Source organism: Nelumbo lutea, chromosome 1 (genome assembly GCF_056320005.1).
Source record: "Nelumbo lutea isolate HS-2025 chromosome 1, American lotus-T2T, whole genome shotgun sequence".
In the NCBI taxonomy this organism is placed as follows: domain Eukaryota; kingdom Viridiplantae; phylum Streptophyta; class Magnoliopsida; order Proteales; family Nelumbonaceae; genus Nelumbo; species Nelumbo lutea.
Genome location: NC_142684.1, coordinates 80287119 through 80309995, shown reverse-complemented (window position 1 = coordinate 80309995; position 22877 = coordinate 80287119). Strand labels below are relative to the sequence as shown.

At 44.3% G+C, this 22877-nt stretch overlaps 1 protein-coding gene across 1 annotated transcript; it reads left to right on the top strand.

The window, feature by feature from the left end:
- Positions 1-751: 751 nt before the first annotated feature.
- Positions 752-1261, top strand: LOC148875644 (uncharacterized). The gene has a single exon (XM_088965209.1). The coding sequence runs from the start codon at positions 752-754 to the stop codon at positions 1259-1261; it is 510 nt and encodes a 169-aa protein (XP_088821335.1).
- Positions 1262-22877: the final 21616 nt, after the last annotated feature.

Sequence of the window (22877 nt, the reverse complement as noted above, 5' to 3'; positions counted from 1 at the left end):
GGTCGGATTTAAATACCCTGAATTCGATCCGATCCATTTACATCCCTAAAAAATGATAAATCAATAAGATTTTGGAAAGATAGATGGGCTGAAGATGTGATGAGACTATTCCTCAAGAAATGATTAACAATAATGATGTTTTAGTAAGTGAGGTTATGGACAGAGAGATGAATGTTTGGATGGAGTGTAAAATCCGAAGCTTGGTCCCATCAATATATGGGAGAAAATCAAATCTATTTTTATTCCCTTGGGCTCAAGGGAAAACAATCTAATATTGGAGATTAAATACTGATGATAAATTTTCTGTCAGCTCGGCCTATAGAATAAAGTGAACATCGATAAATAATGGAAGTAGTAACCTGAATTGGAATTCAATTATTTGGGATTTAAGTTGTCTCCCGAAATTGAAAACCTTTATGTACCTTCTCCTGAAAAGGAAGCTCCCTACAAAAGTTTTCCTTACAAATAAAGGATTTAATGTCAATGGAACTTGCAGCTTTTGGGGTGAAGATGAAGATGTTGATCATATTTTTGAAAACTGTGAAATTTCCAATGGAGAATGTTGCCCTCTTCCTTTGTTAATTCTAACGGTGTTGATTCTTCCTTGTTGGAATGGTGGGATAAAGTGAGGGCTAATGATTTAATTGAGAATCCAAATTGCAAAGAGTAGTATGTTTTTTATATTATGGAATATATGGAAGAATGGAAACAAAAAACCTTTAATAATAATAGAGCCCCTCCTCATTTGATTATGGAGAAAGCGTTAAATGATCAAAAGGAATATGAAAATGCTAGAAAGGTAAACTATCATGTACATCAAAATTCGTGGAAAGTTGTTGCTGGGAAAGGTCCAAAGTCCAACACTATTAAGATAAATTTTAACGCCTCTCAATCTAGTAATGGGAAATGTTCTATTGTTGCTATTGCAAGGAATCACTATGGTGAGATTGTGGATTTTAAAGCGTACAGTTTAGGGATTACTACTATCAATTTGACAGAGGCTTGGGTGGCGTGGGAGGCTCATAACCTGGTGGCAAACCTCACCAATAACCTTGTCATCACCGAGGGCGATTCTAAGCTAGTTATCTCGTGCCTAAAGCTCCTCTCCAATACTCCGTGGTGCTTAAGGAACATCATCCAGGAATGCTTAGAGCTGAAGAAGTGGTTAAATGAGGATGTTTGTTACAAGCATGTTTACAAGGAGGCTAATCGTGCTACGGATTGGTTAGCAAACTCTACGCTCTCAACAAGTAATGGATAGGTTGATTTTGGTCTGGACAATATTCCTCCTCATTTAGTTTGCATTTGTTTAAGTGACTTTTGGGGGAATGCTCCCCTTGGCTTGTGTAGCACATCAAGTTTTTATCGGAAAAGAGTAGTCATATTATATTTTTAATTGCGTCGAGCCGGTACAAATAAATTTATGGTTAATTAACATAATTTTTTTGTTCATGATTAATTAAAATTTACTGTTAAGGCTCAGTTTGGAAGGAGTATAAATATAAATATGCAAGTATAAAACCTTGTATTTTATATTTCTAAATTTATACTATACATATTTGTATTTGTACTACTCTTTGAGCCTAATTACTAATGAATTAATTCAAATTTAGGCCTTTTTAGAGTTCAATCCCCCTCAGATTTGTTTTATTGGTTTCCCCAATGTACACCCCCCATACACGAGTCCAGATCTGCTCCTCACACCAATCTCACATCATGTACAGCCACACATTGGGAACAGATTGGAGATGTTCCCAATACACAGTGGGATGTGGCTGTGAGGTTAGAGTTAAGAGGTCTCTATGAAGAGCAAATCTCAATTCAGCATTCCCTATACACACACCATCTCCCCATGAATTGGGAATCTTTCTCCCTCCCCCCTTGACACTGACTTGATCAGTTATCCAGGACCTGTTCCAAAGCTACCTCTTCTTAATCTGTTTGGATGCTACAGTTTGTGCAAACATAGTAGCATTATGTTCTTTTTCTTCTTCTTCTTCTCTCTCCCTCTCTCTGTTTCTGTGATCACACGGTTCACACAGCCTTTTATAGTTGTTCAATGGGAATGTCTCCATACTTGTATGCTTTTTTTTTTCATGGGGAGATATTCCCAATTCAAGGCTGCAAGGGTTTGTACGAACGGTGTAAGCATGGTCTTGTGGGGACCAAATCTGATTTCCTCTCTATCTTTGCTTCAGTGCTCACACAGTTCACACAACCTTTTACAATTATTGATTAGGAATAACTCCATACTTATATGCATTTTTTCATGGGGAGATATTCCCAATGCAAGGCTGTATGGAATTGTACGAATGGTGTGAGCACAGTCTTGTGAGGACTAAATCCAATTTCCTCTCTCTCTCTCCTTCCCTACTGGTCCCTCCCACTTCAAATGCCCTATATAGTTACCAATACCTCCTTTCTCTGTCCCTTCCTCCCCTCTCTGTTTTTCTGTTTTCTGTGTTCTTGTTTTCTTCTTTGCCGGCCCCTCCCACTGCAAATGCCCTTTATGGTTGCTGGTACCTCTCTTCTTTCTCTTTCTCTCTCTTTCTCTTCCTCCTCCTCTTTCTTCCTGCAAGTCCCAGCAAGTCCCTCTGCAAACACCAAATAGTCGTGTTTTTAATTGTTCTGCCCCTTGTAAAAATTCATAAATTCCTATAAGTTTTTAGCATTCTTAGGTGTGCCCCTATTAAAATTTAATCAAAAGTGTTTTTGAATAAAAAAAATCAAAAGTGATTTATCACTATAATTTATATAAAACAAAACTCAATTTATTTTTATAAAACAAATATAGGAGTGTACTTGAAAGTTTTGGAACCACAGAATTCTAGCAAATTGATTTTGTTCCATTAGCCCGCCCTGCCCCGACCTTGAACCCAGAATTCTGGGGATCGGGGAAGGGGTGGGGATGATATTTATCCATTCTACCCCGATATATATATATATATATATAATTCTTATAGTTCTTAATATATGTTATATTATATTATATTACATAATATAAAATACTTTTAGATAAATTTTAAAAAATAAATTTAAAAGTATAAAAATAGGAATGATCAGGGCGGGGCATGACATTTGAATTCGGGGTCAGGGGCGGGGCTGGCAAAACCCAGCCCCACCCCGCCCTGTTGCCATACCAAGCAGTTCCTCAGTTTGACAATGGTGATTTATGCAAAACAACAACTAGTGGTGTTTAATCTGTTTGTCTTCCTAAATATCAATAGAGCTACTTGGGAAAGTGGGAATGAATATTGGACAAAGACATTTTACTCAACTCTTCCGTGTGTTAAATATGATGCTTCTAGGTGGCGGAAGCTTTTGTTTTGTAGAAAAACAAGGGAAGAAGAGGAAGGAGAGGGAAATTGATACAGACCAAAGAGTTTTGATGTTATAAAGTTTTCCATTGTGGCCACTTTTTGTTGGAAATGTATACGCATTTCAAACAGGATTTTCTACTCACTTTTTCTGCACACTTTCTACTGTAATTCACGACGAGTAGAGAGTGAATAGGAAAAGTGAGTAGTGGGTTCTAGGCATTTAGAACCTTTCAAATAAGTCCCGATCTGCTGCCCACATTTTGGCAACGGCATTGTTGACCACATTCTAATAGGATGTCATCTATACCTAACATGAATGGTCCCCCCACATGTGCCAAATTAATTGATGGAAGCTAAAGCTTAGTTTGCATTTCTATATAAAATAATACAAAATGTAAGGTTTTGTATTCTACATATTTGTATTTGTACTTCTTCCAAACTGAGCCTAAAGTCCAACCATTGGTTTAGATAAATTTCCCATTTTACCCTTTCATTTCTAATTTTATTCTTAATACCCTCAATTGCTCATCTTAATCCCCACCACACCTGAACCTTCCAACCCTTCAATCGTTTATATGCACCTCCTTTCCATCTCCAACCACACCTTGAATAGACATTGATTTTAGAGCAACTGCTATGAGTAGCGACAGGTTGTGAAATCTTGACATGATGGTCTATGTTGGTGCTCGGGTTGGTCCAGGACAACAATGTAATTTCACCCTTGGGTTCTAGAAGTGGGCCGAAGGCTTTGAGGATTCAGGGACAAAATGCTGAGACTGAGGCTAGGGGCGAGGGCTGGTAATTGAGGTGCTACAAGATAGAGGATGTCAGAGGTCTCGGATGAGAACCCGAGGTGGAGACTCTGACGGTCAAGTTTGTATGAGGGTACAAAGAGGGGAATTAAGTACAAACGAGGGCTCTGAGGAGGTTACTCATAGATACTAAATTCCCAAATTGAGGACACTTAAAAATTCTGTGGTAGGATCAAATTTTAGGATCAGGATCCCTCACCTGGAGGGGGGGGGGGTACCCCCTATTTATATTTGAGGTGCTTAGAGGTTGGTGGAGATGATCACCCAAGATGGGAGCTGTACGAGGATAGTCAGCGAGCTCTGCACAGATGCGTGGGCGTTTCGCGATTGGCTTCGTACGAGGGGTGCAGGGTAGCCCCTGCTGTGGTTAGTCGTGTCTCTGGTTTTTCTGTTCGTGGACTGGGCCACCCAGCCCAAAATGGGCTGGGCTAGGCCACCCTACATCACTTGCCCCCAAGTCCCGAGGTCGAGGTGATGAATTCGGCTTTGGCTAATGGGAGTAGTAATAGTGAGTGCTAGTGGGTCCAACAACCAAGGTGTACCCTGTAGTGGCGTTCTCTTTCACTATTTCTGCCTGGTTTGTCTTGATAAGTTGGGCCAAAGCTGCGAGCGATCTGTGGCACTACTGCTTCGAATAGGGGATCGGGGGCCATATTCAGAATATGTTTATGCGTTGGGAGAACACCCCGTGTGCGGAATGGCTTTCCGGTCAAATTGGTGTGCACGTTCACGCAACCAGGTCACATAAACCAGTGGGCGGACGCACTGGTCCACCTCGAGCGTCGTTTTCCCTTCCAAGGATGAGTACTCAGGGGTGCAACGTGGTTGGATCACAAGTGCGGAGGTGTTTTGCATCCATTAGATATGAGACGATCCGAGCTATTTCTAGCGTATCATTTTTCCTTCCAAGGCTGAGCATTATGTAGCATGCTACAGTTGGGTTGCGGAGGCAATGGCTCCTCAGTTGTTCTCAGTTGTTGGATCTCGAGATATCTGGGTCGTTCGTTCTCCTTTAAATAGGGGCCTTGGCAGCAGCGTTCTTGTCATTTGCCTCTAAGTGCCTTTGCTTTCGAGTGAACTTAGCTCCCAGACTCTCCAACCTTCAACACTTCTTCTTCCTCCACATCCCTTTAAGTAATTTTGAACGATGTCTTTCTCAGATTCTGGACCTGAGTGCTATGATCTTCTGAATGAGTCGGAGAGGAGCCCCACCCGAACCCCTTCTCCCCTTTCTCCATTAAGTCCTTCTGCCCTTGCTCCCCTTCAGCAAGAGGTTGAGGTGCTTCGGGAGAGGGCAGTCTCCAAGGGTGCCAAAGGTAGCCGTCGAGGTGATGACCCTCCCTCTGGGAGCGCTGGATTTGTGACATTGAGGGCTCCTCCCAAGTCGAGGGGGAAGAGACCCCAAGCCCTGTCTCTAGGATGAGGGCTGCCCAGGTAGTAGCCGAGACTGCTCTCCTATGTCTAGGATTTGAAAATTCTTTGGATGGGGATCAGGTCAAGGCTCTGGCGAGGTAGTACTTCATCCCCTCATTCTATGGTATGAGGGTACCCGAGGTGGGCGACTGGTCATGGACTTCTAAGGAGGGGGAGATCTGCATTTACCAACACTTTCTTCAGTTCGGTCTTCGGTTCCCCCTTCGTCCGCTGATCTCTAAACTGTTGAGGGCGTAGGGGATCACCCTTAAACAGCTGGTGCCAACACCGTTAGAACCATAGTGGCGATGCTGGTGGTGGCTTAGTTCCAGGGGGTACAACTGACGCCGAAGCTCTTCTGAACACTATTTGTGTTGAGGAAGCACTCTTCCAAAGTCAGCATGTACTACCTTCAACCCCGTAGGACCAAGCTAGTAGACAACCCCTCTTCTGTGCATAACTGCAAGGGTAAATTTTTCTTTTTGTCCTGTCCCGAGGGTTGGTCCTTTAAGTCAGGGTGGGGAGAGGTTAGCTAGGCTGTGGAGAAGAGTGTCCACCTGCTCACGAGTGAGGAGAATGATGATCTCGCTCGGTTTCTCGACTTGGGGAGAGTCCGAGCCCAGCCTTTGGTGGAGGAAGAGGTCCCACTAGTCTTTGCGGGGCTCAGCCTTGCTCCCTTGGTAGGAGAGGCCTTGTAGTCCCTTAACACGTTCCCTCATCCTCTTCTTTACACTGCGTTACTAGCAGCTTTATTTGGTTTGCAGAGGTGCCGATAGATGCCCAGAAGGTCGTGGCCGTGATAGAAGGTGCTCGCACAATGTAGGAGCTGGCGTAAATGCCTAAAAAACCTTCTGATGGGGCACCAACACCAAAGGAGAAGGCCCTTGCCCCTACGAAGGGGGTGTCCTCTCACCAGGTCCCCAGTAAGGGGGCCGTTTCACAAGTCCCTACCAAAGGGACTATTCCAGCAGCTCCCACGAAGGGAGAAACTTCACACCCCACTAAGGGGAAAAGGCCCATCGAGGAGGGCCCGCCGAGGCGGGAGAAGCAGGTGCCACCGAAGCCAACCAGTGGGTCGAGGAAGCCTGCCTAGGAGACTGAGGCAGGGGAAAAGTGGCCAGTCAAGGATGCCATTGGGAGATCAGTCGCCGGAGAAAGGGGGTCTCATAATGAACGGATGGGGCCGTTTTCTACCCCTACACCCTTGGAAGAGCTTGCCCAGTGGTCCAACCTGATCTTCCATCCCCAGTGGAATGTCCGCGAAGGGGACTCCATCCGCGAGGAGGGGGTTGGTCAGGTGCTAGTGAGCGGGGCCCTTCTCTCGAGGGATCATTTGCAGATGCTAGGGAGTGCTTCTGAGAAGGTCTACACCAAGGGTTTGGGAAGCTTGGCCGAGGTAACGTTTGTCCCTTTTTCTTCACGGTTACTTAATTTTCTATAGAATACTGTCTATTCCTTCGTTGCAGGTCTGCCTCCACTTTGTTGGTCTTAGGGATTGACTGAAGCTAACCTTGGCCCAAATGGACAAGCTGGAGGAGGAGAAGGGGAAGAAGCTCCATCAAGCTGTTGCCACCACCGAAGAGAAGTACCACAAGTTCCGGTAGAACCTCATCGACGAGTAGAAACTCTGGATGGAGGCTCAGACGCAGCTGAAGGAGGAGCAGGAGAGCCTTTCTAAGGAGCAGATGGAGAGGGCCTACATCGGAAGCCTTCTCTCTGAGTTTGGATGGCGCCTTAACTAGGCCAAGGGCGATGCTACTGAGACGAAGAAGCGAGTTGCCAAAACGGAGAGGAAGGCCGAGGAGGCAGTGAAGTGTGCTGTGGAGGCCAAGAAAAAGGCTATCGACGCAGGGAAGAGGGCTTAGGAGGCCAAGAAGCAGGCTGAAGAGCTGGCCAATCTCGCCTCCAGGGCTTTCTTGGGCAGGATTGAGGGTACGAAGAAGGCGCTCACGGTGTCTCTGCCTAACTTCGATGCCGAATCTTTGAAGGTAATCCCCGACTCTCCTGAGGATCCTGCTAACTCCGCTCTTCCCCCTCTGACAAGTGGCGAGGCTTAGGGTTGGTTTTTGTTTTGCTTTATTTTCTTTTTTGATATTGTACATGAGTTCAGCCTTGAAGGCCATGAATGAGTTTTTGTAAAGCCCATTTTTTGAATATAATGGAAATCGGTGGCACTTTTTTGAATATCCTCTTTTGTACTTGTTTTTTGCTTTCTGTTGTGTTTTTTTCTCTTTTGTTTGCTTTGTTGTCTTATTTTTTGCTGAGGGGCCCTTACCCCCCCTAAGTAAAAAGATCACAACGTAACATAGTTCACTTTGGATTGTTATACACGTGCTTAGGTGTGTGCCAAAGGGCAGCCGAGGCAGTGCCATACAATCAAATTGTCGTTCGCCTTGCTTAACTTCCCTATAAGTATTCACTTAAGCGAGGCCAAGGTGACCAGCGACAGGGGAGGAGGCCGAGGTTGTTAGACAGTTTTGTATGCCCTTAGCTTCAATCAAAATGATGTACTTTATGAGTTTATTGTAAATGAATAAAAGTGCATATTTGATTCATGATCCCTTGGTATGTTTCTGTATAATACCCTTAAACTAGACACTTAATGAGACTCGTGTTAGTTTAGAATGTTCACAGCCAGTGGGTCGGTCTGGGGAGACCTATCCTGACAAGGCTGACACTGTGGTGCCACAAAGTCAGTTGGGGTGGCCTGTCTCAGCTGCCAGGGTGAGACCCTAGGCATATACAGTGTAGGATTAATTGAATCTTTGAACCGGACCAGATTTCCAGTATTGCTTTGGACTTTAGAGATTAATGGGAAAAATTGGAAAGTTACACCCGACCCCTAGACTCGATTATGATACTGCATTAGGTTTCGAATTGGGCTGTCTTTGATGTACCAATCAGTGAGATCCTTAGCGGGGGTCAAAACCTGGGTATGTTGGGACAGTCTAAGAATTCATCTGAGTGGGTGATCATAGTGACAGGATCAGCCCCTTTGTCAGACAAAGGTAATGATCGGGGATGCACTCTCACTGATGGAAACCAAGACTGCCAGCAGCCGATTTCAAACGTTGAGATTTGTTTTGAAAAATATATTTTATATGAGATATGAAAGTATATATATTATGGTTTCTAAAATGTTTGCAAAATATTTTAATTCTCGGGATCCATGTAAGTAGAGAGCGCAACACTGTTCCTTGCAACTGAGGGAGAGGTCCTCTCTTGTCGGGCAGTGTGTGATCATTATGGGCTGAGAGGTTAAGTGTAAGACCATTGAGGATAATTCTTGATGGGCTAATCTTGCATCTGCCCACAGTCCCTGGGTGTTACAAGGTGGCTTGGCCCAGGGACCACTTAGGGTAAATGCTGGGCCCATAGAGCCCATTTGATGGGTTTCAGGGGGTGCATTGTCCATAATAGTGTGTTCGGCCAGGTCTTGTAATAAAGGATGGGCCGAACCCATGTGGCTGATGTGTAGATCAATGTTTGGGTCCCACACCATACAAGGAAGCCCAACTGGGCAGCAGTTTGGAAGGCTAAGTGAATACATAACCTTAAATGGGCCTTAAGCCCATTTTGAACAGGGCTGGTTTGACCAATCAATTAAAAAGGTGTGAATTCTGAGATGGATCAGCTGATAGGATTGGGCCCTGACCCTATCCACTTAGAGTGTCCATGATCTAAATAAGATTTAGATATGGAAGCCTCCTAATTAGATTAGGAGATGGCTGATCTGATCTGCAGATAAGATAAGGGTTATCCCTTATCACTTAATGGGACTTCTAATCCAAATATGATTTGGATCAGTAACTCCTAATGGGATTAGATGTTGATCCCTTTTAAGTCTATAAAAGGAGGAGGGGGCGGCAGCCTTTTGACATGCAACCAACATACTCTTGTCTTCAGAGCTGAAATCACCAGAAGAGAGAATTCTGCACCCTGCAAATACTCTCTTGCCGCCTCCTTCCTGCAGCCGCCGCCTCTTGCAGTTCGATCTCCTACTCTCTATAGAAGTAATCAAGATTTGATCTTGATACCAATCTTTTGGGGAAAAGATTGATTGGAGTTGTATTCACAAGCCACCCTATTGATTCTTGCGAAGGGTCAAGTTCTTTTGGAAGAACACTATTGATTCTGCTCCATCATGCACTGCGCCATCTTTAGTGGGAGCAGATTTTGGATCCTTCATTGGGCGTGAACACCTCCATTGGGATACTGTTTCTCTGTATCAGGTACATCCTCCCTCTTACTCCTTTTGGTTAAGATCTGGTTTGGTTAATGGTCAAGATTGATCATTGAAAAATATGTTTTCGTAAAATAGGGAATTTAATTCCCTGCAAAGATGGGAGAAATTTTTGAAATTCGCCCCCTTATTCCGCATTCTTTGGGCGTCCATGTGATGGATATCCTATCCCTTCAATGTAATGAACATGAATCAAATTGGGTTGTGGACTCATGTTTGCTCTTTTGTTAGAAAATGGCAAACAGAAAATTTGCAAAACTGCTTGATGATAACAAGCTGAAGGGCCCAAACAATGCCGACTGGTTCAAGAACCTTATGTTGGTCTTTACCTCTAAGAAATTGGACAAGGTAGCCAAGAATCCTGCCCTGGATCGTCCAGGAGATAGGGCTTCTGAGGCCCAAAGAAGAGAATACCAAGAATGGGAGGAGAAAAACTCCCTTGCTCGCTGCTATATCATTGCCTCCTTGGACAACCCAATTCAGAGGCAGTTCGATCAGATCGAACTTGCTAAGGACGTATTGGACAGTCTCAAGACAATGTATAAAGAGCAGAATCGTTCTACTTGGCAGAAGGTCTTGAAACAATTCATGATTGCACAGATGTCCAAGGGCCAACAAGTTCACGACCATTGTCTCCGGATGATGGGTTATATCAACCAACTGGAGGCTCTTGGATCCGGACTAGATCTAGTAACATAAATCGATGCTATTCTCAACTCTCTGCTTCCATCCTTTAATCCATTCATCATGAACTACAACATGAACAAGTTGAACGTCAGCTTGCAGGAACTCAACAATATGTTGCAGAGGGCCGAAGAATTGATTAAAAAGGATAAGCCCATTTCCATGCTTGTTGAAACTGGAAAATTGGGCAAAAAAAGGAAGGCAAAGAGAAAGCCCCAGAAGAAGGCTGCCAAACCCAAGAAGCAGAGGAAGGACAAGGCATCAGATGCCTGTCATTTTTGCAAGAAGACCGGCCACTGGAAAAGGAACTGTCCTGCCTACCTGGAACCCAACAAAGGTAATTTCAAAACTTGTGTTATAGAAACCAATCTATTGGTAGCTTCTGTGTCCTGGTGTATTGACTCTGGGGCATCAACTCATGTGTGTAACTCACTGCAGGAGTTCAAGGTAAGCAGAAGGCTGAGTGAAGGAAAAGTCACACTCTACTTGGGGACTATTGCAACTGTTGCAGCCACGGCCATAGGAACCGTGGAGTTACTTTTTAGAGAATGAACAATTGTACTGAAAGATTGTCTTTATGTACAAAATTTAAGGAGAATTTTGATTTTTGTCTCAAAACTGTGTGCAGATGGTTATTCTGTCTTCTTTAGTAATACAATTACTATTAAAAGAAATAACAGATTCATCGCATATGGGGAACTGGAGAACGGTCTCTATGTTCTACATCATTCTCTAGAACATAACATAACCGAAACTACGTTGGCTGAAATCCCCAAGAGGAGAGCCCATGATACAGTTAATCCCACGTGTCTGTGGCATTACCGACTTGGCCACATCGGTGTTGACCGAATCACAAGGTTGGTAAAGGATGGTCCTTTGGATTTTCTAACTGTAGAAGATCTTCCCACCTGTGAGCCTTGCCTACAAGGCAAGATGATGAAACGACCATTTAACGGTAACCTGAAAGATGTACAGGCATGCTTGACCTTATACATACTGATGTATGTGGTCCTCTGAGTGTTAGGACACGGAATCAACACATGTATTTTATCACCTTCATAGATGATTTTTCACGATATGGTTACGTGTACCTAATGAGACACAAGTTTGAATCCTTTGAAATGTTCAAAGAGTTCAGACAAGAGGTCGAGAAACAATTAGGGAGAGAAATTAAATCCCTTCGATCAGATCGAGGTGGCGAGTATCTCTCTGACGAATTCAGAGACTACTTAAAGGACAATGGGATAGTATCACAATTAGCTCATCCTGCTACACCACAACTTAATGGTGTTTCAGAGAGGAGGAATAGGACCTTATTGGATATGGTCCGGTCACTTCTCATACACTCAGAGTTACCCACATCCTTTTGGGGTTATGCATTAGAGATTGCGATTTACATACTGAATCGGGTTCCAACCAAATCGGTTCTGAACACTCCATATGAACTTTGGACCGGAAAGAAACCAAGTGTTAGACACTTGAAGATTTGGGGTTGTCCAACACATGTTAAGAGAACGAGTGCAGACAAGTTGGAATCCAAGACCAGCCGTTGCCTATTTGTAGGCTACCCAAAAGGCACTGTGGGTTACCTATTCTATGACCCAAGTGAGCAGAAGGTGTTCTGCAGTTGAAATGCACAATTCTTGGAAACCGATTACATCTTGGACACCCATCATCAGGAAGTTGTTCTTGATGAGGAGAGCTCAAGAGCAGTGGGAGATGTCCCACAAGTTCCAGGTAGTGACCAACCTAGAAGATCTACTCGGGTATCCAGGCCACCAGTCTGTTATGGTTATGACCAGGATAGTTACCTGGTGGAAACCTTGACTAGTGAGGAGGATCCCGTGACTTACGCGGAAGCTATGTTGGACATAGATTCCCAGAAGTGGGTGGAGAACATGAGAGCAGAGATGGACTCAATGGAGACCAATGAAGTCTGGACTCTAGTAGATCCGCCCTCCGGTAAAAGCAATCGGTTACAAATGGATTTAAAAGAGGAAGAAAGGCCCCGATGGTAGGGTTGAGACCTTCAAAGCTCGTCTGGTGGCGAAAGGGTACACTCAGAAAGAGGGCATCGATTATGAGGAAACCTTTTCACCTGTGGCCATGCTTAAATCCATTAGGATCCTGCTAGCTGTAGCGGCATACCATGATTATGAGATTTGGTTGATGGATGTCGAAACTGCATTCCTGAATGGAGATCTTTCTGAAGATATCTATATGCAGCAGCCGCAAGGATTCATTGTTGTAGGTCAGGAAAACATGGTATGTGAACTTAATAGATCCATTTATGGACTTAAGCAAGTTTCTAGGAGTTGGAACATCCATTTTGACTCTGCTGTCAAATCGTTTGTCTTCAAGCAGAAACCAGATGAACCCTGTGTTTACAGGAAGTATAGTGGAGATAAAGTTGCCTTCTTGGTTCTGTATGTAGATGACATTCTACTCATTAAGAATGATGTAGGAATGTTAACTACGGTGAAAGTATGGCTTTCACAACAATTCTCAATGAAGATCTTGGAAAAGCCTCCTAAATACCGGGTCTTCAACTCTATAGAGATAGATCGAAGCGGATAATAGGATTATCCCAATCTGCTTACATTGACAAAATAGTCAAAAGATACAACATGGAAAACTCCAAAAAAGGAAATGTTTCTTTCAGGCACGGAGTCACTCTCTCCAAGAAGATGTCTCCTAAGACTTCTGAGGAGATTGATGGCATGAAAGACGTTCCCTATGCCTCTGCCGTAGGGAGCATCATGCATGCCATGCTATGCACTCATCCTGACATTGCTTAGGCAGTAAGTGTAGTAAGCATATTTTAGGCCGACCCAGGGCAGGAGCACCGGACTGCTGTGAAAAACATACTTAAGTACCTTCAAAGGACAAAAGAGTTTTGTCTAGTATTCGACGGTAACTCACTATAGATCCAAGGGTATACAGATGCTGATTCAAAGTCGAATCTAGATGATAGAAAGTCTACATCTAGATATGTTTTCATGATTGGATCGTGTGTTGTTTGCTGTAAAAGCAACAAATAGGGGTCCACTGCAGACTCCACGACCGAGGCCGAGTACATTGCCACAAGTGTGGCTGCCAAAGAAGCCGTGTGGATGAAGAAGTTCATTCACAAGTTGGGAGTAGTTCCATCCAGCACATCACCCATCCCGTTGTTGTGTGACAACAATGGAGCCATTGCTCAGGCTAAGGAGCCACGAGCCCACTCGAAGTCGAAGCACATCGAGAGAAAGTACCACATACTATGGGAGATTGTTGGTAGAGGGGACATCCTAATTCAGAAGGTAGCGTCAGCGAAAAATGTAGCAGACCCATTGACAAAGCCACTATCACAGAAAATGTTTGAGAAACATGTGGAAAGCATGGGACTCTGGCTTGTACCTGATTGAACCTAAGTGTAAGTGGGAGTTGTTAGACAGTTTTGTATGCCCTTAGCTTCAATCATAATGATGTACTTTATGAGTTTATTGTAAATGAATAAAATTGATATTTGATTCATGTTCCCTTGGTATGTTTCTGTGTAATACCCTTAAATTGGACACTTAATGAGACTCGTGTTAGTTTAGAATGTTCATAGCCAGTGGGTCATTCTGGGGAGACCTATCCTGATAAGGCTGACACTGTGGTGCCACCAAGTTGGTTGGGGTGGCCTGTCTCAGTTGCCAAGGTGAGACCCTAGGCACAGACGGTGTAGGATTAATTGAATCTTTGAACTGGACCAGATTTCCAATATTGCCCTGGACCTTAGAAATTAATGGGCAAAACTGGAAAATTACACCCAGCCCCTAGACTCGATTATGATACTGCACTAGGTGTCGGATTGGGTTGTCTTTGATGTACCAATCAGTGAGATCCTTAGTGGGGGTCAAAATTTGGGTATGTTGGGATAGCCTGAGAATTCATCTGAGTGGGTGATCATAGTGACAGGATCAGCCCCTTTGTCGAACAAAGGTAATGATCAGGGATGCACTCTCACTGATGGAAACCAAGACTGCCGGCAGCCGATTTCAAATTTGAGATTTTTTTGCAAAATATATTTTATATGAGATATGAAAGTATATATTATGGTTTCTAAAATGTTTGCAAAAGGTTTTAATTCCCGGGATACATATAAGTAGAGAGTGCAACACTGTTCTTTGCAGTCGAGGGAGAGGTCCTCTCTTGTCGGGCAGTATATGATCATTATGGGCTGAGAGGTTAAGTGTAAGACCATTGAGGGTAACACCTAATGGGCTAATCTTGCATCTGCCCATAGTCCCTGGGTGTTACGAGGTGGCTTGGCCCAGGGACCATTTCGGGTAAGTGTTGGGCCCATAGAGACCATTTGATGGGTTTCAGGGGGTGCACTGTCTATAGTAGTGTATTCGGCTATGCATTTTAAGAAAGGTTGGGCCGAACCCATGTGGCTGATGTGTAGATCAATGCTTGGGTCCCACGCCATACAAGGAAACCCTACTGGGCAACCGTTAGGAAGGTTATGTGAGCACATAAGCTTAATGTGCCTAAAGCCCATTTCGAACTAGACTTATTTAATAAGTTAAATATGGGCGAATTCTGAGATAAATCAGCAGATAGGATAGGGTCTTAACCCTATCCACTCAGAGAGTCCAGATCTGAATATGATTCTAATCTAGAAACCTCCGAGTGAGATTAGGAGAAGGCTGATCTAATCTGCAAATAAGATAAGGGTTTATCCTTATCACCTAAGGGGATGTCTGATCCAAATATGATTTGGGTTAGCAACTCCTGATTGGATTAGGAGCTGATCCTTTGGGTTTACAAAAAGAAGGAGGGGGCAGGAGCCTTTAGAAGAATCACATAACCAGATCCTCTTCAGAGCTGAAATTACAGAAGAAAGATTTCTGCAATCCCTGCAAAGATCTTTCTTGCTGCCTCCTTCCTGCAGCTGCCAGACATCCAGTTCGATCTCTAGTTGTGGGAAAAGTCAAGATTCGATCTTGACATCAGTTCTTTGAGAAAGAATTGATAGGAAGCTGTGCTCACGTGCCATCCTGTTGTTTCTTGTGAAGGACAGAGTTCTTGGAGAAGAATACTACTGATTTTGCTCCATCCTACACTACGCCATCTTCAGTGGGAGCAGTCTTTGGATCCCTCCTTGGGCCGAGGTGGCCTACCACATAGAGGAGTGGCCGAGGCAGAGCTAAGGTTCACTTGGCTCCTTTCTCCCCATGTGTTCCTTTCAATGGCGTCTCATTTATCATTCAGAGGGCACTGTTGTCCTTTGCTAATAGTGCTAAGTGAAAAGGTCCAAGAGGCTAGCCGCCGCCAAGGTGCTGAGGGACGTAAGGCCTCAGCCATCTTGGTATATTTTGATGCATTGCTCAGCTAGGGTATTCACTACTTAGTTGTTTAAGTCTTAGCGTTGGCTCAAGGAGAGGGCACGATCCTCTGGGGAGGCCATTCACCCTTGCTAGTCACGAAGCTGAAGAGTTGTAAGAACTTAGTAGGTATATGCACTGAGCATTAAGCCGAAGGGGAACTTTTCTTCATTCATTCAATCATTCCAAAAAGATATTACAACTATTTGTGGTACACCCGGAGATTCTTCAAGTTCCATGTCCAAGGGATGGGTCTTTCACCCAAATGCTCCAAGTGAAAGGTGTTGGGGCCGATGACTTGCTTAATTTTGTAGGGACCTTCCTAGTTAGGACCCAACTTTCTCAGTCCAGGTTCAGGGACCATAACCTTCCTAAGCACGAGGTCTCCCTTTTGATAATGTCTTTCCTTTACCTTGGATTTGTAGTAGCGGGCAACTAGTTATTGGTAGGTAGCCACTCTTATTTGTGCTTGCTCTCGGGCTTTTTCTAGTAGATCCAAGTTTGTTCCGAGGGATTCGCTATTTTCAGATTCATGGTATGCCTCAACTTGGGGTGTTGGCTGGCCGATCTTTGCTGGGACCACCGCTTCGTTGCTGTAGGTTAAGCCGAAGGGTGTTTCTCCGGTGGCTGTCCGACGTGTGGCTCGGTAAGCCCAGAGTACACTATTTAGTTCATTAGCCAATAGGCTTTTTGCCCGATCTAATCTAGTCTTCAGCCCGTCTAGTATCATCCTATTGGTGACCTTGGCTAGGCCGTTGGTTTGGGGGTAGCCTACTGAGGTGTATTGTTGCCTGATGTCAAGGGAGGCGCACCACTGCCCAAACTTGGCGTCATCAAATTGCTTCCCATTGTCGGTGACCAGCATGTGGGGTAGGCTGATATGAAAAATAATGTTTTTCCAAAAGTAGTCTACAACGACGATGAGGTATTTTCTGCCCCCCATGGCCTATGGGAAAGGGCAAAGGTGGTTCATCCCCACTTGGCAAAGGGCCAGGGGCTGCTGAGGGCCGAGAGAGTGGTGGCCGGTTGGTGGCACAATTTGGTGTGCCTTTGGCATGGATCACATTTTTGCACTAGCTCGGCGGTGTCATTGTGGAGGGTCGGCCAGAAGTAGCTGTGCCTTAGAGTTTTTTGGGCTAGGTTCCTTCCGCCAAGATGATTGTCATAGATGCCTTCGTTTATCTCCCGCAGTACATATTCACCCTCCTCTAGATAGAGGCATCGAAGGTAGGGCAGGGTGAATGATCTTCAGTACAATTTTCCCTCCAACAAGGTATAGCGGGCTGCCTGATGTCTAAGTCGCTTTGCCTCATTCCTATCTTCGGGCAGTTGTCTTGTTGATAGGAAATTGATGATGGGATCCATCCATGATGGCTTAGCCTCTATTAGGAGCACTTGGACTTCTTCAATGGGGGGCTGAAGTAGCTTCTGTACGCACACAGTCTGGCCAAGGACTCCACTCGAGGTGCTTTCTAGTTTGGAGAGGGCGTCGGCTATTGCGTTCTCGGCTTGCAGAACCTGTTGCAAGGAGCGCTAGAAGCAGTGGGCTAAATCTTGGACTTTGGTGAGGTACTTGGTCATGCTTTGTTCCCTGGCCTCATACTCATCATTTACTTGATTCACCACCAGTTGAGAGTTGCTAAAGGCTTCAACGTGTGAGGAGCCAAGGCCCCTAGCAAGTTGTAGGCCAGCAAGGAGGGCCTCGTACTCGACTTCGTTTTTTACGCAGGGAAGTCAAACCTTAGTGCATACTCTATAGAAACATCATCGGGGGTGAGAAGGATGAGACCCGCTCCACTTCCTTTAGCATTGGAGGAGCCGTCAACAAAGATTTTCCATCGAGGGTGAGCCTCATCATCCACATGATCTCTTTTAACATTTTCTGGGGTTTGGTGGAGGGCTCGGCTGAAGGTGCATTCCACTATGAAGTCTGCGAAGGCTTGTGCCTTGATTGTGGGCCTTGGTTGGTACCGAACATCAAACTCGAAAAGTTCAATGACCCACTTCATCTGGCGTCCCGTGGTCTCGGGCTTGGAAAGGACAACCTTGAGGGGCTGGTTCATCAGGACCACTATTGAATGAGCTTGGAAGTATGGTCTGAACTTTCTAGTCGAAACCACAAGGGTGAAAGCCAATTTTTCTATCTCGGGATACTTGGTTTCAGTGTTGCAGAGTACCTTGCTGGTATAATAACCTGGATTCTACATGTCATCTTCTTTAATTAGGACTGAACTAACTGCTTCGTTTCTAGCCAAGAGGTATAGGTACAAGGTTTCTCCCTCGGTTGGCCAAGTGAGGATGGGGAAGGTAAGGTACACCTTGAGCTCGTCGAAGGTGTGCTGGCATTCCTCTGTCCACTGGAAATCTTTCTACTTCTTGATGGCACGAAAGAAGGGCAGGCAGCGGTCGACTGATTTCGACATGAAGCGATTGAGGGCTACGATTCGGCCTGTGAGACTCTAGGTTTCCTTCACCATATTCAGTATGGCTTATATTTTCTCAGGGTTAGACTCAATGCCTCTCTGAGTGACGATGAAACCCAAAAATTTTCCATAATTTTTCGTGAAATCAATACCGATCCGCCATTTTCCATTAGCTTTCTTTACCATAACCACATTTGACAACTAGTTTGGGTAGTGTACCTCTCGGATGAAACCGGCATCGAGTAGTTTCTCAACTTCCTCTTCTATGGCCTTCCATGTCCAGGTGCAAAGTTCCTCTTCTTCTGCTAGACTGGCCAAGAGCTCGGTTCCATGCTCAGCCTGTGAGTAATGAGCAAAGGGTCAATTGCAGGCATGTCCATGGTGAACCAAGCAAAAACATTGACATTAAGTCTGAGGAAAATTACCAGTTCGGATAGGCTCTCCGAGGGAATGTTGGACCCGATGCAGACTATTTTTTTGGGCTCATCCTCATCTAGGAAGACTGAGATGAGGTCCTCGGCTGGCTGGCCTCAGCTTGCTGGTTCCTCCTTGAGGTCAAGGCCCTCTTGTGGCAAGGTTTCTTTATTCTTTCCCTTCAACGTTGCTACACTGGCAGGCAGGATGTCGGTCCCCTCGTACAACTACGACGTTGTGTTCTATGGGGAACTTGAGAGTGAGGTGATAGGAGGAGATGGTTGCCCGGAGTGTGTGAAGGGTTGGTCTTCCCATGATTGCATTGTAGGGTGAGTCAATCCTTACGACCAGGAACTCTATCATCCTCGTCACTTGCTGGGGCTCCGTGCCTACTATGACTGGTAGGGTGATCTTGCCCTCTGGTTTGACAACATTGCTGGAGAAGCCAACTAGTGTGACATCTGCTAGCTGATGGCGCTCTAGCGCTATCTTCATCTTCTTGAATGCTTCGTAGAAGAGGATGCCAGCCGAAGAGTCATTGTCAATGAGAATCCTCTTGACTATGAAGTTTGCTATGATGGCCGAAACCACTAAAGCGTCATCATGGGGGATTTTACCCCCTTCAAGTCCTCATCCATAAAAGAAGAGGGACTCTTCCTGCTTCTACTTCTTGGGGGCCAGCCCCTAGACATTTAACTGCCTGACGTAGGCCTTACGAGCTGAGGCCAAGGCTCCGCCCAAGGTCGTGCCTCCGGTTATGACGTCAATGGCATCGGCTACTTGTTGATGCTGCTGCTGCTACTGCTACTGCTGAGAGGATGAGGCGCTAGCCTCGCCTACAACATACTGCTTGAGGTGGCCTCAACAGGGATTCTTCTTCAACTTCTCAGGCCATTTCATGAATTTCTCCTCTCTGATCTGCATCAGAATCCACATGCGGGTGGAGTTGAGTGGCGTGTACTGGTTATAAGCCAAGGCCAAGGCTGGTGGCTTCATGCTATTGTTGTTGTTGCCGTTGTTGCGACCATGGTTTCCATTATTTCTCTTCTTTTCTAGGGCTTCATTCCAGTGCTCGGTGCCCCTTTCTTGAACATTACTAGCGGAAGCCTCTTCGACTGTAATGTACTTCTAGGCCCTCTTGAGGAACTCCAGTTTCGTCTTCGGCTAGCTTTTGGCGATTGAGCACTTGAGGGCCGAGCTAGGGAGGAGTTTGCTGATGGTGGTGTGCATGGAGACCCTGGGGTCAAGGTCGCGGACCTTGAGCTCTTCCTTCTTGAAGCGGTCAATGTACAGTCCCAAACTTTCTCCTCGCTTCTGCTTAACTTTCATTAGCGAGACAACACTCTTTTGGGGTTGCCAACTGCTGATGAAGCGGGCAAGGAACAAGCTAGAGAAATGCTCCCACAAATTAATGAACCCAAGTGGGAGGCTTGAGAACCACCATTGAGCAACCCCCTTGAAGGTTGCTTGGAAAGTTTGTCATGTCAAGGCATCGGAATATCCATATAGGATCATGAGTGCCTTGAAGCTCTATAAGTGATCATTGAAGTCTGTGTTCATGTTGTACATCTCCAAGGTGGAAGCTTTGAAGTTTGGGGGCAATGGCTTGGCGGTGATGTCAAGGGAGAAGGCATCCATTCTCCCCATAGAGTTACTCTGTCCAGCCGAGGTGTCAATTCAGCCTTCCTTGACTTGTCGAAGCTCAGCTTTGATAGCACCGAGCTCTACTCATAGTTTAACGAACTGAGGGTCGGGCATGGCCTACGTGCCATCCTGGTCTTCATGGATGCGGTGGGGGTCAACGCAGACTCCGGAGTGTTCTGAGGCTAAAGCGCGCACCTCGTGCTTGGCGCATGACAGGTTGTCGAAGCCCTCAAAATTAATTCTAGTCCCACCTTACTATAAACTTGTAGTAACAGTGGTACCAGGTTGAATCCCATAGGGAGCCAGTAATTAATTTCTTAGCTGAATGCGCAATATAAAGAGTGGGAAATTTGAATAATTAAAATTCTAAAATAACAAAAGCGCAAATAACAACTACCAAGAAATATTTAGTCTTACCAACTAACAAGGAATTAAAAGAAAGAATTTAAATTAAACACAAAACCTCACAATGACACAATTGAATAAAAAATCCCCCTTGAATCAGAAAAGAAAAGCTTAGCCGCTCATGGTTGTCGACTCCTTCTTGCTCTACTTCCCAGATGGATGGACTGATCTTCTGAATTGACTGAGTTCTTGATTGATGCCTAAAGCTAGTCCCCCCCCCCCCCCCCTTCCTTCCTTTATATAGCTTTAGGAGGAGAGGTTGTTTCCAACTTAGTTTTGATCTAATCCTATCCTATCTCTTATCTAGTAATCTCAATCTTCCTTATCTTTGTAGGATTATATTTGAAATTTAAATCTGATAGGACTTTTTATTCTTAAATTCGAACTGGGCTTCTTTAACAAATTGGGCCGCTGCAAGGCTTCTCTGCGAACTGGTTTTCAGTTGCCAAATGGGCTTCAGCTGCGAACTGGGCTTTTCTATGAATTTTCTTAGACTTCTGGCTCGATTTTGACCTCGATTCAGTCTGAATCTATCAAAACTCAATGTAGAGCTTTTCCTTATCTTTCCAATACATCTTGAATCTTCTCAAGCGGAGTCTAGATGAGAGAGTTATGCCCAAATTATCTCGCGGTGCCAAAATTGTGTAAAATTACCCGATTAGCCTTGTTTTTCCAATAACGCCTTCTTTCGTGCCCTAAATCGAAATACAAGAATAATGAGTCCAATTAATTGCTAATTTAATGTAAATTAATGAATATTTGGATAAAAAATATGATACCTTTTTATTCCCATCAAATCCCCCCACACTAAAACGTTGCCCGTCCTCGGGCAAGACAAAATTCAAGCAAAAGCAAACTAACTATCTACTGATTTTTAAACTCAACTCTCCTTCATCTTTCTCCACAATTATTCTAGGTTAACTATTGCAAACCTTTAAGTCAACACAACCAAGTCATACACGACTCATTCATCATCCAATCCAATTTTTGCTACTGCAAACTAGGTAATAAATCAGGGAAAACCTCTCTTTTTACGTATTTTTTTTCGGGAGTGAGTGCATTTTATGCTCCGTCTCAATTTTAGATCACTCGACCAGTAGGTGCATTTTATGCTCCGTCCTACTGTTGAATTTGTTGGCTAGTAGATGCATTTTTTGCTCCATCCTACTATTGCATTACTTGGTTGGTAGGTGCATTTTATGCTCCATCCTACCAATTGTAGCAATGGTAAAACACTACCCCATTTACTTAAACCTGAATTTAGGACTAGCTTAATTGGAAATGGCTTCAGATAAGTCATGTACTCCTTGATCGTACCTCAAAAGAGTTGAGGTTTTTTTTTTGAAGAGCAAATGCAGAAAAACACGACCTAAATCAAATTTTAAAATGCAACCTAAACTCTAACCTAAATCCCCTCCGCCACACTTAAAACTTACATTATTCCCAATGTGAGGTTAAATGCAAAGAAAGGGTAGAAAAACTAAACTAAAAATGTAAAAACAAAAAGAAAAAGGGAAAAACAACTTCCCTATCACGGATCCTATATCTCTCGTGGTCACAGCTTTCGGTGTGCTCCTCTTTCATCCATCATGGGTGGGTTCAAATTTGGAATAGGGGCCTGCAAAATAGATGCAAGGAGTTTTGTGTGAGCTGGAGGTAAACTAAGAGTTATAGATTTAAAAGATTCCGACTCAAAAGTCAAATTTTGCAATTCAGGATTCAACACAAACTCCTTTTCTACTTGTTGTAATTGATCAGACCCATTGTTAAGTGCAACTTTCAGTGTGTCTTCATCATCTAGTTCAAAAGTTTGCTGCACTAAAGAGTCAGTAGTATCTATAGAAAAAATGGAATGCGCATAGGACGAATCTAACTCTTCCTTCATATCCAATTGTGCACTCAATTCGAGCTCCTCATTCATATCTTCTTCTTAAAAAATTTCCTTATTGGAACTCTTAGGTGGATTTTGTTCTTCCTCTTCTTTCTACTCTTCATCCACTTTCCTTGGTGAAGCAGGTTGTGACTGCAATTCCTTCCCACTTCTTAGCACCATTGCACTAGCACTCTCCTTGGGATTGACCACCGTCTGTGATGGTAGTTTTCTAGAAGTTTGTGCCTCCAACTTGCTAATAGAAGTAGCAAGTTGACTGATTTGGTTCCCT